Source organism: Ceratotherium simum, chromosome 4 (genome assembly GCF_057802395.1).
Source record: "Ceratotherium simum simum isolate JZ-2026a chromosome 4, ASM5780239v1, whole genome shotgun sequence".
Lineage (NCBI taxonomy): Eukaryota > Metazoa > Chordata > Mammalia > Perissodactyla > Rhinocerotidae > Ceratotherium > Ceratotherium simum.
The window spans coordinates 87,653,702-87,674,301 of record NC_141903.1 but is presented as its reverse complement, the minus strand read 5'-3'; the positions used below and the strand labels follow the sequence as shown (position 1 = coordinate 87,674,301).

Sequence of the window (20,600 nt, the reverse complement as noted above, 5' to 3'; positions counted from 1 at the left end):
AATTCTTACTGCCCCTGCAGGTTGTGAGCTCAAATATTCAGAATAGTGTCACAGATTTCTGGATTTCAAGAACTAGGTAAAATTTCAACAAAAATTCTGGGTAATAACACAGGGTTGCCCACTTTTTAGTGTGCCAAATAAAAACATAACAAAAACTACCCTCCATTATCACCATTCTTTCATAAAAGAGAGTAGGAAGACTGTCTGCGTTCCTTTGATGACCAGTGCAGGAGCCATCTGAACTCCTTGACTAACCTGACTGCTCACGGTATTTGGCTCTACTCTTCTTTAGATCCTATGTTTTTTTTTTTTTCCATTCCCAAATATTTTTTCGCCAATATTATATTGACCTTTTCCATAACCACAAATGTATCTCAAAAACAGATTTTTGACAGAATTTGATTAAATCTAATGAAAGATGCAATTATTTAGTCACAGACAACTATAGATTACTCTCTCACCTCAGTACAGTCTCAAATATATATGGACAGCCCTGATCTCTCTAAACTCCAGTCCAACATCATCAATGAAAAGGTCCTTTCTCCTTCCCAAATGTCTTCTCAACTCTTCCCTATTTCAGTCACTAGTCCTACCGTTCTAGTTAGGCTTAAAACTGAAGTCCTTGATTCCTTCCTCCTCTCACCCAAATCTAGTGAGTAACGAAGACCTACAACTCCTCCTTTCCTAACATTCTTCACAATTACCTTCCTCTTCATACCCCCTCACACCAACAGAGTCCAAACCATTATCCCATGACTCTTGGCCTTTTGCAACATCTCCTTTATGGTTCCTGTCTCCAGTTTCTTTTCTCCAATCTGTTCTCCATGCAATGCCAGATTAATCTTCCCAAAATACCACTACAGTAATCATTTGTAATCATTAACTCCTGTTCTTAGAATGGAAGTTAAAGTCCGATTTCCTTCACACTCGAGCAACTACCTCTCGAATCTTATTTTCCACTGCTCCTTTCCAGAACTCCCCTCTTTACCCATACAAGTTCACGCACTGTTGCCAAAAAAAAAAGCCAGAATATCTTACCTTCACTCTTGGTTCTTCCCCGCTAAGAATTACCCTTCATCCTTTCCTGATCTTTGTGTCAAGGCCCAAATCAAAGTCCACCTCTCCAGCAGCTCCAGCCTTCAGTGATCATTCTCGCCTTCAATAACCTGTTGCACTCCTTGTTCCATTTGACACTAAGCAAGTACTAACTTTTCTTAATGTGAGTGTCCTGACACCTCAACGAGAAATTTTCTAAGGCCCTTCTAGCTCTGGTTTTATGAAATATGTGCATGCAGTATTTTCATCAATAAAGTTTAATGCGTTAAGCATTAGTTTAAAATTTGAATGAGAATAATGTTAGGCAGATATGAAGTTATTTGCCATGTTGTAATGATCATGTTTTGAATTTAATTCAATATGCACTATTTGAAAAATGTCAATACATAAAGGAAAAAAAATGAGTATAATTGAGTCAATATATTTTTAAAGCGGCTTTTATAATTTAGCAGACATTGCATCTTAATATAAGTCACTATTCAAATTGTGTCCTTATGAAAATGTTTTGCAAACGGATTCATGGATACATGACCCATGGAAAACTGTTTTCAAAAAACAAATGTAGGGGCCAGCCCAGTGGCGTAGCAGTTAAGTTCTTGCCTTCTGCTTCAGCGGCCCAGGGTTCGCAGGTTTGGATCCTGGGTGTGGACCTATTCACCACTCATCAAGCCATGCTGAGGCGGCGTCCCATATCATATAGAAGAGCTACAACTCTACAACTATGACACACAACTATGTACTAGGGCTTCGGGGAGGAAAAAGAAAAGAGAGGAAGATTGGCAATAGATGTTAGTGCAGGGCCAATCTTCCTCAAAAAAAAAAAAAAACCCATCCTGAAAAGGAATGAGCTAAAAAAAAAAAAATGTAAAAGCGCTGATGTCAAAGCCAGGGAAGTATGAGGGAACAGCCTGCATGAGCTCAGAGAACATGGGAACTGTTTCTCTATTTTGGAAACTAAGAGACCCTCTGGGCAATTACACACTTTGGATAATAATGAGGACTCAAAAAAAAGGGAAAAGTACAAGTATGTGGGTATGGAGTCCTATGAAAATTAAAGATGTGATCCATAAAGAGCAAACCTAAGAGTACCTGAATGGGAGAGTAATAGGATATGGAGTTACGTGGAGGCCGTCCATACAAAGAGACATTTAGAGCTGATGCGATTCAGACAAACCCAATCCAGAAATGGTTTCTGCTCAAATAGCTGGGGCCCATATCTGTAACACTAGTGAAAGGAAGAGTTTTATATGCATTGAGTGCAAATAACTGAGCCAAAAGAGGCCTGGGTGAAGTGGGGTCTGGAGATCTCTGCAGAGTGGAGTTTAAGGAAGGGAAGAAAGAGGCTCAAGTCTAAACAACTGGTGGTTTTGAACAGACAGAATTTAGACTTGACTATTACCAAGATTCAGTAGGCAGGACAGAAGAGCTCCAGGACTAATATGTTACCAGGAAGACTGGGGGACTTATGCGTTCTTGAGGTATATTGGGGAATGGCCAGAAAAACAGAGTAGATAAGAGTACTACAAAATATAAGGTATTATTACTGCTATTATTACAATTTTAATGTTAGTTTGTATCCCCCAAGCCAAGAACTGAGGCTATACAGAGTAGCCACTCAATAAATCTTTGACAATTATGGTGATGGAGGTATGGAGGTTTGGAGGGAGCAGCGATGAATGACAAAAGTAACTGTTACTGTCTCCCACAATTACTTAGGCATATTTATTTATGCTCTGCCCTGTTCCCCAACTTTAATTTGAGGAGGATATTCAATTATTCATAATATATAGCAAGACTATAGAAACTTAATGGGGAAAAGAAAAAATAAGGAAATTACAATAGAGGCAAGAGTAAGGTTAATACCCAAAACACATACCACAAAGCTCCACACACTTGCTAGCTGCAGACCACAAATTTTGCTTTAAGCTTTCTAGTAGTCATCGTGTAAAGGAAACAATCAATGATTCACACTCTTGATAAATAAACGGGGAAGGGAGGATCTTAGAAGAAATAATTATTTCTGATACTCGACTCTATGCATCCACACAGAAAAACATATTCAAAAATAACCGCCACTGAGCTTAGTGACCCCTATTCATCCTTGCTGTTGTCATCTGCCACTCCTCCACTCAATAAGACATTTTAGCCACTGGCTGTTATTCTGAGGGACTTTAACATCCACTTGGAAGCCCATCCAGTACCTGATTTCTAAGTTCCTTGGCTTAATCATCTTTACTGATACTCACCTCCACACAACTTTCAGCTGTTCAGCCACAGTAATACCCCAAATCCTACACAAACCCTGTCATCATTCAAAACTACTCAATCCCTGAAATATTACATTCATACAACTCTGCATCTGGTCACCATCTCCTACCCTTCTAGCACTCTCGCTCGATTACTCCCACTACACCTGTTCCTTCGACTTCTTAGAGACTTCTGGTCCCCTGAGCCCTCTATCTTCCCTATCTGCTCCAGCTACCTTTACCTCTTTCCCACTCCAGCTTAGATACCATGTTTAATTACTTCCACATCTTTCTTACCAATATCCTAAACCACCTTGCCAAACTGTCATTCATAACACCCATCTAGCAAAACCTCAATCCTGCATCATGAACTGACCATTTTCTTCAAATCTATGCAAGGACTGCTGAGCGCTGCTGGAGAAAAAGATCAGACTGCTGACAATACAATCAATGGTCTCTAACCTCAACTAGGCAAGCCCTCAATATCACCCGGCAAGCCTTCCTGGTTCCTCTCAGGGGGTCTTTCCATCGTCTCCAGCAGCTACTTCAGACCTCTTCGCAAACTTCTACCCCTTCCGCGTCCCTCTCCCACTCTCATCAGGTGATCTAACCATTTTTCCCTCATTAACAGAAGACTATAAACTTCCCAGCCTCCAAATCCTTCCCTTCCTCCTTTTCTCTGTTGTGTCCTAGATCTCTATTTTCCGACACCCTTCTCTGTTGCCTCCTTTCAATGAGCATTTAAGCATTCTCAGCTCTCTCCAACTCTTGAAACAGAAGCTCCTGGGGCCGGACCGGCGGCAAAGTGGTTAAGTTCACACGCTCCACTTCAGCTGCCCTGGGGTTCACAGGTTTGGATCCCGGGTGCGGACCAACGCACCGCTTGTCAAGCCATGCTGTGGCGGTGTCCCATATAAAGCAGAGGAAGATGGGCACGGATGTTAGCCCAGGGCAAATCTTCCTCAGCAAAAAAGAGGAGGATTGGCAACAGACATTAGCTCAGGGCTAATCTTCCTCACCAAAAAAAAAAAAACCAGAAGCTCCTTAGACTCCTTGTGTCCCTACAATTCCATCCTTTCCCCTCCCCCTGAAGCCAAAGTTCTTTAGAGAAGAGGTCTTCCTCTACTCACCTGTCACACATGCTTCAATCCACGGCAATCTGATTTCCCCTAACGCTGCTGTCACCACCACCATGGTCACCAACAACTGCCTTGTCACTGAATCAAAGAAACACTACTTCTGACACTACTTATTTTACTGGGCTGCTCACCAGCAGCTAGTTAAGTTCTGACCACTTAACTCCCTGAAACACTCTCTTCCTTTGATTTCTGTTAAAGCAAAACATACATAAGGCCCTCTTCTTTTAGGAAAATGAGAAATGAGCTCCTTCTTTAAGACTAGACAGCTTTAAAGCAACAGAATACCTGCCATCAAGACTGAACATTACATAGAAAAGTCTAAACAAATACACTATTTACTCCCTTATACTATAAAATCATTATTCCCAAATCCTTGATAAACACACAGAATTAACCTAGTGCTTATTAACTTCATTTATTTTTATATGGTGTACATTAAAGATACTTTATATGATTTAGTTGTTACAAATGCTTGTGAAATCCAATTCAGAAAAATAATCATGTGAAATCTAATGATAATTTGAAAATTAAAAACATAAAGCAGGAGTTAATGTGAAAATTAACAATGATTCTAAAATTTTAACAGATGAAAAAAGTACATTGTTTTAAAAACAAAACTTTAAAAAAAGCTCAATTGATCTTAACGGTGTTACAATAGTAATAATAATTATTGTGCTTATTATGTATCAGGCACTGTTAACTGTTTACATATTTGTTAAATCTTTTAATCCTCACAATAATTTAATTCAGTGAGTGTAGGGAATATCATCCCTATCATCCTCATCCCATTTTACAGATGAGGAAACCAAGGGCATGGAGTGGTAAAGTAACCTGCCCAAGTACCACTTCTTAGCTCTGTGACAAGTTTTCACACCCAGGCAGAGTGGATCCAGAGTGGGTGTGTTTAAGCATTATGCCATACTGCCTCAACAAACCACAACGAACAATTTACCTGCCATCTTCCTCCTACAGAAGAACCAGGTCCGCCCCTTTTCCTAAATCTTAAACACAATGCAAAAGCTGTTTCTACAATCAACTTCGAGGGTTTCCCCACACTTCATTCTCTCTTCTTGGTCTTCTGAGAGAGCTCCAATTCTCCCACTCCCTTCAACGTGGACTTTACTGAGATTCCTCCTTGGCCTTCTCCTCACATCCCACACATCTTCCCTTCAATCGCTTCCAAAATCATCTATCAACTGATGACTTCCAAATCCCTATCTCCAGCCCAGGTATCTCTCCTGAGCGTCACATTCATGTATCTAACTGCTTAACAGATGCCCAACTAGCATCTCAAACTCAACAGGTCCAAAATGGAACTCAACACTTCCCCTCCTCACTCCAAACTTTCTCTACTTCTGTGTCTGCAATATCACAGAAGACTTGCACCATTCACATAGTTGGCCAATCCAAACACCTAGGGTGCAGTGAGGGTGATCTTTCTAAAATGTAAATCTCATTATGTTGCTCCTTTACTTAAAATCTTTTGGTAGCTTCTTACTATGCAAACCTTCAAGATAAAATTCAAATTTCTGAGCATGGTATACAAGACCCTTCGTAATATGGACCCTGATTACCTATCAACCATCTTTCACCAGTCCCTCATTTCCCTCCAACTCTGTGCTCCAGCCATACTGAACCTTTTCCTCTTCCCTAAATAAGCTCTAAATCCTTACCTTTAAACCAGCACTGTCCAATAGAATGTTCTGTGGTAATGAAGATATCCTTTACCTGCACTATCCAATATAGTAACAGCTAGCTACATTGAGCACAAAAAAATGTGGCTAGCGTGACTCAGAAACTGAATTTTTTCATTTTAATTACATTAAATTAAAATAGTTACCTTCGGCTAGTGGCTACTGTATTGAACAGCACAGCTCTAAACCTATGTATATGCTATTTCCTCTGCCTGGTATACACAGGTATGTGTGGAAAGCCCTGGTCGGTGCGACCATCTAACATCATCAGAATTGATTCTTTTGTTAGGTTATTCCCTTTATTTATGTAGTTAATAACTAATGAGGTCCCACTCTATGCAAGATACTATTTAAAACTTTTAGTGGAGCTAATTATATAACTTCATTTGTATACCAGAGTTGTTTACTTTTCTAACAGTTTAGTAGCTCTTTCAAGATAGTGACTTAGTTACAATTTGTCCCAAAAGGACTATCACCTTAAGAAATGAACAGGCTCCATATATTATAAATGAAAAGAGCAAATTATAATGCCTTATTACACTATAAAGGCATATAGCTTTGCTTTAAAAATACATAGCACATATTATGGAAAAGAAAGAAGACTAGATGATCTATATCATGTTAACTGATTCTCTCTGGGTGTTGAAATTAGGATTGCCGTTTTTTAACTAATTTGTATTTGCTAAATTTTCTATAAGGAAAAGAGCATATCAGTCCAGTGATTCTCTCCTCTCTGGTGTATCATCAATTTTCCCTCCTCTTCATCAGATGGTTCCATCAGCAAACAAGATGATAAAGTTTCTCCCATCTCAAAAAAAGAAAAAATCCCTTGACCTAACATTCCCTTCCAGGCAGCACTTCTCCTGCACCCACTCCAGTCAGGCTTTCAGCCCCGCCACTGCACTAAACTGCTTGTCCAGGTCACCCAAGTCCTCCTCGGTGACAGATCCAAAACCCGCTGGTCAGTAATCATCCTACCTGACCAGATTCGTACTAAATGACACAATTCCTCCACGACTGCCCCAGGGCTTAGTACTCTATCTCTTCTCTTTCTCAACTCACTCCCTTGGTGTCTCATCCAGTCCGTGATATTTAATACCATTTATAATCTTATGTCTCCCAAATTTTTATCTCTAGCCTGACTCCTCCCCTAAGCTCCAGATTCATATGTCCAGCTGCCTATTTAATATCTCCACTTGGATGCCTTACACACATCTCAAACTTAACATTCTCAAGCTCTTGATCCCCTTCTCCCTTTAAAAAATTCCTCTTCATGCAATCTTCTTCATTTCAGTTGACAGCAATTCCAAACTTTCTGCTATCTAGGCAAAAAACCTTGTGCCCATCCTTGATAGCTTTTTCTCTCACATACCACATCCAACCATCACAAATCTCATTGGCTCTACCTTCAAAATGTATCCAGAACTCAACCCCTCCTCTCCACCACCACCAATCTAATTTAGTCATCATCTTCTCTTGCCTGGGTTAGTACAACAGCCTCCTTGCTGGTCTCCCTGCCTCAGATCTGCTGTCTATTCCTAGTTCAGGAAGCAAAGCGATCCATTTAAAAGGTAAATTGGATCATCTCACTCCTATGTTCAAAACCCTCCAATGGCTTCCCTTCCCGCTAAGAGTAAAATCACGGTCCTTACAGTGATTTACAAAGCCCTGCAGGATCTGGCCCCTGACCTCTCTGACCTTCTCATCTACAACTTCCCCCTCCTCTTCATTCCCTCTACTCCAGCCATACTGGCCTCTTTGTTGATCGTCACAAAGATCAGCAATTCTCCTGCCTCAGGGCCTGAGCACTTGCTATTCCATACATCTGCATGTCACTCCCTCACCTCCTTCAGGTATGTGCTCCATTAACAAATTCTCAAGGATCTTTTCCTGATCCTGCTATTTCCAACTCCAACCCAATCCCCACCCTCTCTATCCTCTTTCGCTGCTTTATTTTTCTCCTTGTCACCAACTGATGGACCATATACTGACTTGTTTATTACCTATCTTCCTTCCACTAGAATACATGCTCCATGAGAGCAGGCATCTTGTCCACTGCTTAATTCTCAACATCAACAACAATGCCTAGCATACAGAAGGCACTCATATTTGCTGAATCAATAAATTACCTCTATAACTTTTTTAAGTTATTGAAAAAAAAAAACACTAGAAATGAAGAAACGGGTCCCAAGTACTCCACAGACTATAACATTTTTGAAGCAGGAAATATATCTTGCATACAAGAGGCAATTAATAGTTACGGACTTCCAAATACCCATTCTCTTCAAAACCCTCCAAGGGCTTCTCTTCTCATTCAACGGAAAATCCAAAGCTCTTAGAAGGCCCTACACATTCTGGCCTCCACCTTCCACTCTGCCCTTAGCTATCTGCCCTCATAGTACTAACTTCCCCCTCATCCCTCATGACCTCACTCTTAACCTAGACTTCAAGAAACTGAGAAAACCCATTCCTAGAGTAAGGCTGGGTGATGTGTAGCTCTGTCAACCCATGGTTTTGAAACCAGCCTTTATTCATGAGTCTCTCCCTTGTCCAGCTGCCATGCCAACTCACTCAGCTGAGGGATTAAAGACACTGCCTTCTAATTAGGTCGGTTCCTATCAGCAATACAAATAATCAGCCTATCAATAAGCAGACATTGACTACAAATTATTCACTTCTGGATCTATGAACTCTTTCCAGCCGATGTGCTAAATAACTCTTCCCGAAATACACAAGCCAACGAACGTTATTCATGATAATATGAAATATAGGAAAATCATTTCCTTCTTGATTATTCTACTTTGGGCTCTTCGCTTTAAATTTTGAATTTGGACTGCAGGCAATTTGTTTTTGTCAGTAGTTCATTTATATACACAACTGCAATACTGTCAAATTATTTCACTGTAATACATTTGTCATTCCATGAGTGTTCGTAACTTTTCATGCAGTAAAAAAGAACATTTCAACTAACCATCTGTCTGCTTTTCTGCTTGTTTTCATCATTCAGTTCTAGTAATGTTGCTCTAAATTCCCAATCTTTTTAGAAATAATGTAATATCTCATATCCTGGGATTTAATGGTAAGCCTTGAAATTTAAGTATTCCAGATTTTCTCCTTGGATTTCACCAGATCAATGATCTTAAAAAAACATATCCTATATCAAAGGATGAGTATTTTCTTGGCTGAATATTTCTTTAGATAAATTGTATAAGTCAGAACTGACTCTCCTCCAAGTAGAAATGCAAGGTAAGCAAATAAAATGGAAAATTTTTATAATCTGTTGGAAAGTACGACTCTGCTTACAGGCAGTATTTCATCAATTTTTTGTTCAATGTGGTAATAATTTGAAGTATATTTCAAGAATTAAATTATAGGAACCCTACTGCACCAGTGAAGTGACAAAAAACTTGAGTAGCTGGCCCTTTGTAAAACCAGCAGCCTTATTTATGCAAAGACAAAAACAACCAGTTCATCTAGCTCGGAATGAACTGCAGATACCATTATACAGTTTCTTCTTTGGTCAATAGCCATCTTGGAACAAATGACATTTACTTAGTGAAAAATCAATAAAACATTGAAATTGCCTAATATTTTCTATGCCCTTTGTAAATAAAAAAAGATCCAATTTACATATATAGCAGGGCAACTATGTTGTTAACATCTCCAGAACTAGATCTAGTGACCACAAAATTTCAACCATCTAAGCAGAATTAACAAGATAGATCAGTTACCAAACTGGAGTTATATGGACTCAAGGGATTCAAATCTTCAGAACTTGAGGATGATGAGAAGGACCATAGCATGCTACAGAAATCATTAGTGGAGTGTATTTTCATAACTGCAACCCTGGACTCCTGAGCACAAGAGACAGGAATTCACAATGAGGAGCCTGTGCCTCTTCATAATATGCTAACGACTCAGGGCTCCAACACTTGCAGCATCTCAAGCTAAAATGTGTTTGACATTTCAAAGTTCCAGCATTTCCATTTTCTTCAGTAGTAAAGGACTGTTTACATAAATAAAGGCTTATAATAAATACCTTTTAGTAGGTATATCACACTGAAAAGTTGAGAATTATTACACAATTTAACGTTAACTATATACTTGTATTACTGACTGTTAGCTCACATTAGCCTCATCTCAAGAACTAAATTCTAAGTTTCTTACAGGTAAGATAAAGATCTTATCATTGTTTTCTATGTTTACGCTGAAAACACAGAAGAATGAACTATACATATGGAATAATCCCAAATATGCAAATAAAGATGCCTTTGAAGAATGGAAGAGAGACAAAAAATCCTGATTGTAAACTTCACTCAATACCTCTGTGACAATTCCAAGTCAATTAACCTTAACCACAGCAAAGACTCAATAATGCCGTGAAGAAAATGGCTGTTCCAGACCTATATATAATTAACTTCAGGGGAATACAATAATCCATCAGTATAATACAATACAATATGGATACCAGACCAGGTTTTCCTTCTGCATAAGGTCCACTGAATCAGTCATGCTTTATTTTTTAACTACACTGGCTACAGAGACAGTAAATGTCAGTAGATTCTGAATCATTTGATTGAATAAAGGACCCAAAAATATTTACTAAGTAAAATTATGAGCCAAACACTTTGCTAGGCACCTTCACATAAATTATACCAATATTAGGCAAGTGTGCAAAAAAGGTTCCTTTATACAATGTTCTACAAATTTTCATTGAGTCACTACATAACCTGAGAATACAGAATGACTGAATGACATAAGGTATCAATGAGAAACACGAGGACAAGTAAAAAGAAAGCAGAGCAAGCTTCAAACAACTAGAACTATTAAAAACTGTTAAATGAAAAATAACAAAAATATGGTATAGACCCTTATTAAAATTAAATATTATAAATAAAAAATGGAAACAATCACAGAAAAAAGTTTAGAACCTCCTATTGAGACACAATGACTCTTTGAGGTATGTCCAAAATAATGTGTTACTATTAATAAAGAACTGACATCTGGGACTGGTTTATCTTTATTTTTACTAAAGTAAACTTAAGAACATCCCTATAAAAGGTTACTCTCCTTCAGCTGCACTTCTATATGCTTTCTTGAAAAAAAAAAACAAGTAGCAGAGATCAAGTCAGATTGGTTGTAATTGCATACAAACCACAGACCCATGTAATCTTCCTAGTGGACTCCACTGAGAAACACTGATATTAAAGGTTAAATGGTTCTATGCAATGAAATTTTCATGGCTGATGTTGCAAACATGACAATTAATAAAATTTAATTTGCAATGCAAATACACTGATGCAGCATTGACTACATCCTACTATTTGATGCAGTATGACTACAGGAGAGCATGCAGCACTCTGTTTTGGTCTAAATTAGCTCTGTGAATCTAAACAAGTGAAAAGTCCACCCCAATTTCATAAGGGACTTCACCTTTTAATTGTTAAACCCAACGGGCCTCTTCTCAGCCTTCATTCTATTTGCCCTCACTCTGCAACTCCAAACATAGCTGACCATAGCTTACTAACTTCCCTCTTAGCTTCCCTTTTTTTTTTTATCCTTCTGGTTCCCTACTCCTCCGAGCACTGTCTCTTCCCTAGTTCTTCTTCCATTCACACCTTAAATGTTGGTGTTCCCTAGGGTTTTGTCTAAACTGCCTTCTCTTCTAACAAGAAAAGCTCTCCCTGGGTGATTTCATCCATTCCCCTGCTTTAATTGCTGCCAACAACTCTAAATGTTGATGCCTAAATCTATATCTCATCTGAAGATGCATTTTCTTTTGCAACTCCCCTGGTTTCCACATACTTTGCCTGAAGAACTTCCCTTTCCTCCACCTGGTGAAAACCTAAGGCTTTAAGATCTAAAATGTCACCACCTCAGTGAAGCTGTCACAACTTTTCCAAATAGTACTAAAATCATTTTCAATTATACTGCCCTATGAGAACCTCACCAAATAGGCAAGTATTATCATACTCTTTCTAGAAATGAAGACACTGAAGTTTGAAGAGATCAAGCAACTTGAACAAGAAAACACTTCTACAAGTGGAAAACATTAACTTAAATCCAGGTCTTCTCACTTGAGGTCCAATGCTCTTTCTAATACACTGTGATACTCTCAAAAGAAAAGAGATTCAGGGGCCGGCCCCGTGGCTTAGCGGTTAAGTGCGCACGCTCCGCTACTGGCGGCCCGGGTTCGGATCCCGGGCACACACCGAGGCACCGCTTCTCCGGCCACGCTGAGGCCGCGTCCCACGTACAGCAACTAGAAGGATGTGCAACTATGACATACAACTATCTACTGGGGCTTTGGGGAGAAAAAGGAGGAGGATTGGCAATAGATGTTAGCTCAGAGCCAGTCTTCCTCAGCAAAAAGAGGAGGATTAGCATGGATGTTAGCTCAGGGCTGATCTTCCTCACCAAAAAAAAATAAAAGAGATTCAGAAATTTAGCAGTTTTACTATTTCTAAGAAAAATTAATCTGTCTATTTCTTTCTAGAAATTAATTCCTAATGAAATGTTTAATCCAGAAATATAATTTTTTTTTTCTGGGGGAAGATTGGCCTTGGGCTAACAACATCTGTGCCCATCTTCCTCTACTTTATATGTGGGACGCCTGCCACAGCATGGCTTGATAAGCGGTGCGTAGGTCTGTGCCCGGGATCCAAACCTGTGGACCCCAGGCCGAGGAAGCAGAGCCCAGGAACTTAACCACTATACCACCGGGCCGGCCCCCAGAAATAGAATTATTTTTTAATTATACACACACAGCCAAATTGGTTAAGATAAAAGAAGAGCTTCTTTTGGGGCCGGCTGGGTGGCATAGCGGCTAAGTGCTTGTGCTCCGCTGCAGTAGCCTGGGGTTCGCAGGTTCGGATCTCAGGTGCACAGAGACGCGCCACTTGTCAAGCCGTGCTATGGCAGCATCCCATATAAAGTGGAGGAAGATGGGCACAGATGTTAGCCCAGGGCCAGTCTTGCTCAGCAAAAAGAGGAGATTGGCGACAGATGTTAGCTCAGGGCTGATCTTCCTCACACACACACACAAAAAAAGAAGAGCTTTGTTTAAGACAAAGAAGGAAAATAACTTAGAAAAAATCTAAAGCAGTAAAAGTTTACAACAATGCCCAAAGAAGGGAATACCCAAAACTCAGTTCTTTTCATTTTAAATGAAGAAACTGAAAATCTTGAAGCCAGTAATACACAGGCTTGATTAACCAATAAATGATATATAGGATCTGCTTTCATCTAAAACTCCCTAATTCTGGTTTTGTTTAAAGGGGGGAGGGGATAAAGAAGATTGATAAATAAGATTAAATTCGGAAAACAAAAATCATCAATAATCCTGTGACTAGGGAGTGATTAGGCATCCTTGAGATGGTTAGTGGAGGATGAAAGGACACACAGCTTAGAACAAGAGGCCAAAGAGCAGAACAGTGGAAGGAGTCAAAGAGTTGGAACATCACCATTTTGCAGCCATTGTGGGCAAGACTGGTTCAGGAGATTCATCAATGGTTGCTAAATATAGGGGGTGATGAATTTAACGAGGAGCAAGACATCTGCATGGTCTCAAAAGGTGCCCCCAGAGAAAGATTATTTTAAAAAAAGAAATAATGAACAACCCTTTGGGAAAATTAACACCATGAAGATGGGCATCCTATGACTCCGGATGCAATAGTCGGAGAAGGCCATATCACCTACGGTAGTATTCTGACCAGGGATACATAACATGAATCAAAACATGAGGAAACACCAGCAAACCCAAACTGATTAGCATGCTATACAATAAATGACGTGTATTCGTCAAACATGTCAACGTAGCAAAAGATAAAGGCTAAGGAACTATTCCACATTAAAGGAGATTAAAGAGATATGACAACTAAATGAAATACATGATCCTGGACTAGATCCTGGACTAGAGGAAAAAAATGCTAAAAAATATTTTTTTTATTGGGACAAATGACAACACTGGATTATAGACTGTAGATTGTACTGATATTAAATTTCTTGACTATAACAGTACTATGGTTGTTAAGAGAATATCCCTGTTCTTAAAAGATACACACTAAGGTATTAAGAGTAAAAGGACATCATGTATACAACTTATTCTCCAATGGATCAGAAAACACAGTAATATAAATGTGTGTATGTGTCTGCGTGTATGGAGAAAGAGAGAGAAAGAAAACAATGTAGCAAATTTTTAAAAATTGGTGAATCTGCACAAGAGATAGTTCTCTGTACTATTCTTGCAACTTTTTTGTACACTTGAAACTATTTCAAAGTAAATCATCAAAAATTAGAGCAGAGCGTGGGCAAAATGGGTGGAGGGGGTCATAAGGTACAAACTTCTAGTTATAAAATACATAATAAAATAAGTCTCGGGGATGTAATGTACAGCACAGAGACTATAGTTAATAATACTGTATTGTATGTTTGAAAATTGCTAGGAGAGTAGATCTTAAAAGTCCTCATCACAAGAAAAAGTAATTGCAACTACATATGGCAACTGATGTTAACTAGACTTACTGTGGTGATCATTTCCCAATAATATAAATACCCAATCATGATGTTGGTCACAAAAATGTGATACGTTAATTATATTTCAATAAAAAAAATTTAGGGGCCGGCCCCATGGCTTAGCACACTCCGCTGCTGGCGGCCTGGGTTCCGATCCCGGGCGCACACCAACGCACCGCTTCTCCGGCCATGCTGAGGCCGCGTCCCACATACAGCAACTAGAAGGATGTGCAACTATGACATACAACTATCTACTGGGGCTTTGGGGGAAAAAAATGAAAATAAATAAAAAATTATTGTAAAAATTTAGAGCAGAGGAACAGAATAGCTTTAAGTTTTTCACATATATTTTGTCATTTAGTTTTTTTTAAAAAGGCAAGAAATATCACCATTTTATAAACGAGAGAATGTAGGTTCAAGAGAGATTAAGTGACCACTTCCAGAACAGGGGTCTCCTTGTGTCTATTCAACCCCAGTAGATTGCAGTTCAATGACCAAAACGTTTCTCATTTCTAAAGCTTCAAGGTCATACACTGTCCACAGCTACTATTCAAAGTTTTAAACTTTTAATGAGTTGTATGCATTCTCTAATAAAAGTACCATAAATTTCATCATGTAGTAAGTAGTGTATCCAAGTACTTGAGAGAATGGGCTCTACGATTAGAAGGTCTGGGTTCAAATCCAGGCAATGCAGGGTTCTAGCTTTGTGATCTCGGGCAAGTTACCCATACGTGTTTCAATTCCTCATCTGCAAAGCGGGATCAGAGAAGTATCTGGTAACACGCCACAGGGTTGTTAGACGGACTGACTGAGATAAATGTAAAGTAGTCTGCACAAACACACAAGCACTCAAGAAACGTTAGCCGTTTTTATTTTAAATCCAACCTGCTCGGTCACCTCAACAGCACTCGTCACAGTCACAGCCATACATCGTTTTCCATCTGTCCATTCATAAAGCGCCTACAACACCTCCAGGCCCCTACACTCCGGGGTCGCAGAAAGGTCTCCCATCAGCAACACTCACGCTCTAACTCGCCCTCTCAACTGTCCAAACACTCCTTTCACCCTTATATGCGAATTTCCCCAAGTGTGACCCAGCAAACATTGAACTGGCTACAACTGTGTGTTCAGGAGTCAGATTCCCGGGCCCCGGCCCAGACCCACTCAGTCAGAGGAGAGTCTTTGGGGCTGGGACCTAAGCTCTCCAGATGGCTGTTTTCTCACTCAAGTTTGAGAACTACTAGCGACCCCTACACACCCTCACCCGAGACTCCCCAACAACTCCCACCGCTCCCACTGACCCCACCGCGCCCACCTGCGGGAAACGCTACCGCCCGGCGCGGGTGCCGGCTCAGGACGACCCCGCCTCGCCAGGAGCCCGAGCCCGGCGCCCGCTCCCCCGGGGTCCCCCGCTCCTCAGGCCCTCCCCGCACCCCAAACCTTTCTCCTCACTTCTTCAAATCGCTGCTAAAGAGGCCGAAGGTGCCGGAGGGGGAAATGGTCGAGGTGGCCTCCTGCCCCAGCTCCGTCGCCTCCCCTCCTCCGGACTGCTCGTTGTAGGCGAAGCTGTTGCTGGACATCGCTGCGGTGCTGGCGGCCGCCGGCTCGGTCCTGCCGAGGTTGTCTCCGAAGGCTCCCGGCCGCAGGACGCGGAACAAAACTAGCTCTCGCGCGGAGGGGCGCGCGCAGGCGCTTCCGGACTCGTCACGGCTCCCGAAGCCAACCCGGCGGCCCACCCCCTGCGCATGCCCAGTGTGCGCGCTGGCCGGCGCCCACCCCGGCAGCTCCAGGGCCCGCCTGGATTTCCCCTCTCCGGGTTTTTGAGGACGCTGAGAGGCTCTGACCCGGCTGAGCCGAAGGGAGGCCGCGGGCGTGCGGAACACTGGGCTCTCCGCTTTTACAGTCTGTCTTTACAGAGCGCCCCATTATATCCATGCTGATCCTTTGAGGAGGTTCCCCGAGCCAGGGCACGTCTTTGCTTGACTCCTGCTGTAAACCAATAGCTTTCAGATTTCTCCTGAAACGCCATTTAACACCCCAGATCAACTTTCCTAAACCCATCATGATCGCTTTTCCTTTCAGGCTGGTTTCTGCTCCTCTCCCTCCAGCCAGCGTGGCCTTACTTTCAACCTTTATCCCAGACCTCTACACGTTAAGGAAACCTCTCCAGACTGTGCCTTTGAGGATCCGCCCAGACGTGATCATTCTAGTGAAAGCTTTGAAGGAAAATCCAGGGACCAGCAGTTCCTTGGAGCTAAGGGAGTGCTTCCTACTGGCCTCTGGCTGCCAAAAATAAAATAAAATAGAGCCCCCTCAGGCGCCAGAAGTAGTCTATCATCTGGGCACCTCTTTCGTTCTTTCTTTCCCCGTGGTGGCACTCACATCTACTAGGGAGCTAACGCGGAATGTTGCCTGGCCCCAGGGTAGCACTTGGGAAAGTCTCTTTCCAGGCTTAACTTCCCCCAGCCAGCCCTCTCCGGCGGATTTCTCCGCCTTCCCTACCGTTTCCCTGTTTCTTCCCCTCTAGGCAGGCGTTGAAACTCAGAGCCCCGGAAGCCAGAAACTGTCAGGGGTCTGGTGAAACGCAACCTGGGGGCCCAGCGCCTCTAAGAGAAGGATGGGGCGTGTTCAAGGATCGGAGTGTGGTCCTCAACTCCTCAAAAGGCCACACTGAAAACAACCGAGGTACCACTACACACCAATTAAAATTGCCAAAATTTGTAACACTGATAACGCCAAATGCTGGTGGGGATGTGGAGCAACAGGAATTCTCATTCGTTGCTGGTAGGAATGCAAAATGACACAACCAGAAGAAAGTTGGCAGTTTCTTAAAAAATTAAAAATACTCTTACCATACAATTCAGCAATAGCTCTCCTTGGTATTTACCCAAAGGAGTTTAAAACATGCCCACACAAAAACCTGCATGTGGATATTTTTTTCCTGAGGAAGACTGGCCCTGATCTAACGTCTGTGACCATCTTCCTCTGTTTTATATGTGGGATCAAGCCACAGCATGGCTTGATAAGCAGTCCATAGGTCCATGCTGGCGATCGGAACCTGCGAACTGGGGTGGCCAGAGGGGAGCGCATGAACTTAACCACTATGCCACCAGCCTGGCCCCTGCATGTGGGTGTTTATTCATAATTACCAAAACTTGGAGGCAATCAAGCACCTATCCTTCAGTAGGGGAAGGGATAAATAAACTATGGTATATCCAGACAATGGAATATTATTCAGTGCTAAAAAGAAATGAGCTATCAAGCCATGAAAAGACATAGAGGAATCTTAAATGCATATTACTAAGTAAGAGAAGCCAATCTGAAAAGGCTACATACTGTATGATTCCAACTATGTCAACACTGGTCATAGTCAAAGCCATACATCTTTTTCCACATCAGGCCCTAAAAATCTTCTGTGCTCTGCTTATTCATCCCTCTGCACCCACTGGCAATCACCCATCTTTTTACTATCTCCATAGTTTTGCTTTTTCCAGAACATGATGTGATTATACATTTTTCCAAGCCCAGAGCATGTACACCACCAATAGTGAACCCACATGTAAACTATGGATTTTGGCTGATAATGGTATGTCAACGTAGATTCATCAATGGTAACAAATGTACCACTCTGGTGGAGGATGTTGATAATGAGGGAGGCAATGCGTGTGTAGGGGCAGGGGTATATGGGAAATCTCTGTACCTTCCTCTCAGTTTTACTGTGAACCTAAAACTGCTCTAAAAAAATAAAGTCTTGATTAAAAATATGAAAAATTAATTTACAAAATAAAGGCCACACTGTTACTGTGGAAACATGCGTTACCAAAACTCTAGCTGGGAGAGGAGGGAACATCCTCCACGCTTCAAAATCTGGTCAAAACTTGGCAGATTTTTCATTCAGCTGTTAGTCTATCCCTCCAGAGATGCGATGATGGAGCACCTAAAATGTGTTGTTTGTCAATGCTGATATTGATCAATTTATTAAATTTCACCTCCGGCTGATTATTCACAATGATAATGATTATGATAACCATTGATATACTCAATAGATGGCCTAATATGTACCAGGCACATAAGTGATTTACATATGATACCATTTACTTGTAAAAGTAATGTACTTTTACATTTACTTGTAAAAGAAGCTAGGCTTTGGTTTCCTTTATCGGTAAAATGAAGACATTAATAAATACATTCCCTAGAGAACCTCTGACTTAGATACCTGGGTGTAGAATTTCTTGGTTGTAGATTATGTGCACCTTTACTGAATATCCTAAATTGTTCTCCAGTATAATTTTAGCAGTTCACGTTCCCACAACAGTGTACAAGAGATCTTTCCTCATATTCTCACCAAAACTTGGTTTTCTAAAAAGTTTTATTGTCATCAATATGATAGGTATGAATATTATTTTTCTTGTAATTAGTTTTCATTTTCATGGTCATAATGAATTTGAGCATCTTTTATATGATTATTGTTCCATTTGCAATTTATTTTCTGGGAATTGCACATGAATGTATTTTCCCAATGTTACATTGAGTAGTTTGCTTTTCTTATAGATTTGAAGTTCTTTATTCTTGAGTCTTTCATTTTTAATTCACTGCTTGATTTTATTTGCTAATATTTTTATTTATTCACACAGACTCATGTAGGAGGTTGACCTACATTTTTTTTGTATTGTCCTTGAATGGTGTGGCTATTACGGTTATATATTCCTCAAAATAGTTGTCGGTTAACTTTTTTTTTCTCCTCTCTGGATTATTATGTATAAAATATAAAGCACATATTCCTTGGAAAAACAGATAAAACTTTCTTTGATGACTGAAAAAAAATTAGAAGGTTGACAAGAAGAGACTTGAGGACCCTTACCGCCTTAGAATCTTAAGGCGGTATATTCTTAAAATAAAATTCTGTATATTCTTACAGAAATATAAAAATAGTAACTACATAAGTTGAGGTCTAGTGTTCCTATCTCTTCAGAATTCAAATATCTTTTATATAGTCGTGAAGTTTTCTGACAGAGGAAAAAGGTCATGCTTCCAACCAGGAGAAACATCCGTGCTAATAGAACAAAAGGATTATTCTTTGATGCCAGCTACCAAGCCCAAACCAGAGTTTTCTGTTTCCTACCAGCATATATAGTGTCTCGGGGTTATGGTAGAGCATGCTATGCTTTTTCAAAAATGATTTTTTCCCTAACATTTAACAAAACCTTTATTGAATTTACTCATTTCAGTTTCTATTCATCTAAACTCGCATGACAATAGCTGTTGAGTTTGGTGTATATATTTTCAAACTTTTTTTCTAAGCATAGGAAAACAAATTCTATATGTGTATATTTTACTAAATGTCAGTTAAAACTATAATACCATTCTGCATCTTATTTTTTTCTCTTAATATACTATGGAAATCTTTCCATGTCAACATATCTACAGCTGCATCATTGTTTTAAACATATACATAATATTTCATGTTATAAGTGTACCTTTATTTATTTAATCAATAGCCTGTGCAACAATTTTGCCCACACATGTGCTTGCAAACCAGCATCAGTATTTCCAGAAGTTAAGATCCCAGAAGTCCAATAGCTAGATCAAATGATATGCACACTTTAAATTTTGATAGATATTGCCAAACTTATAACCCAAAATAGAGTACCAATTATCTCTTCCACCAATATATCTCTGTTTTGCTATACCCTTTCCAGCAATGAATATTATAAATCTTTTTTTTTAAACAGTTTTATTTATTTATTTATTTTTTTGTGAGGAAGATCAGCCCTGAGCTAACATCCATGCTAATCCTCCTCATTTTGCTGAGGAAGACTGGCTCTGAGCTAACATCTATTGCCAATCCTCCTCCTTTTTCTCCCCAAAGCCCCAGTAGATAGTTGTATGTCATAGTTGCACAGCCTTCTAGTTGCCGTATGTGGGACGTGGCCTCAGCATGGCTGGAGAAG

The 20,600-nt window shown here is 40.3% G+C and overlaps 1 protein-coding gene across 1 annotated transcript in view; it reads right to left on the bottom strand.

Annotated features, from left to right (window-relative positions):
* Nucleotides 1–16,337, bottom strand: part of AP3B1 (adaptor related protein complex 3 subunit beta 1) — a 254,487-nt gene extending 238,150 nt beyond the window's left edge. Inside the window, exon 1 of the mRNA XM_004420431.3 lies at nt 16,102–16,337. Coding sequence (XP_004420488.1) covers nt 16,102–16,229 — 128 coding nt within the window. The 5' untranslated portion in view covers nt 16,230–16,337. The remainder of the gene's footprint in view (nt 1–16,101) is intronic.
* Nucleotides 16,338–20,600: the final 4,263 nt, after the last annotated feature.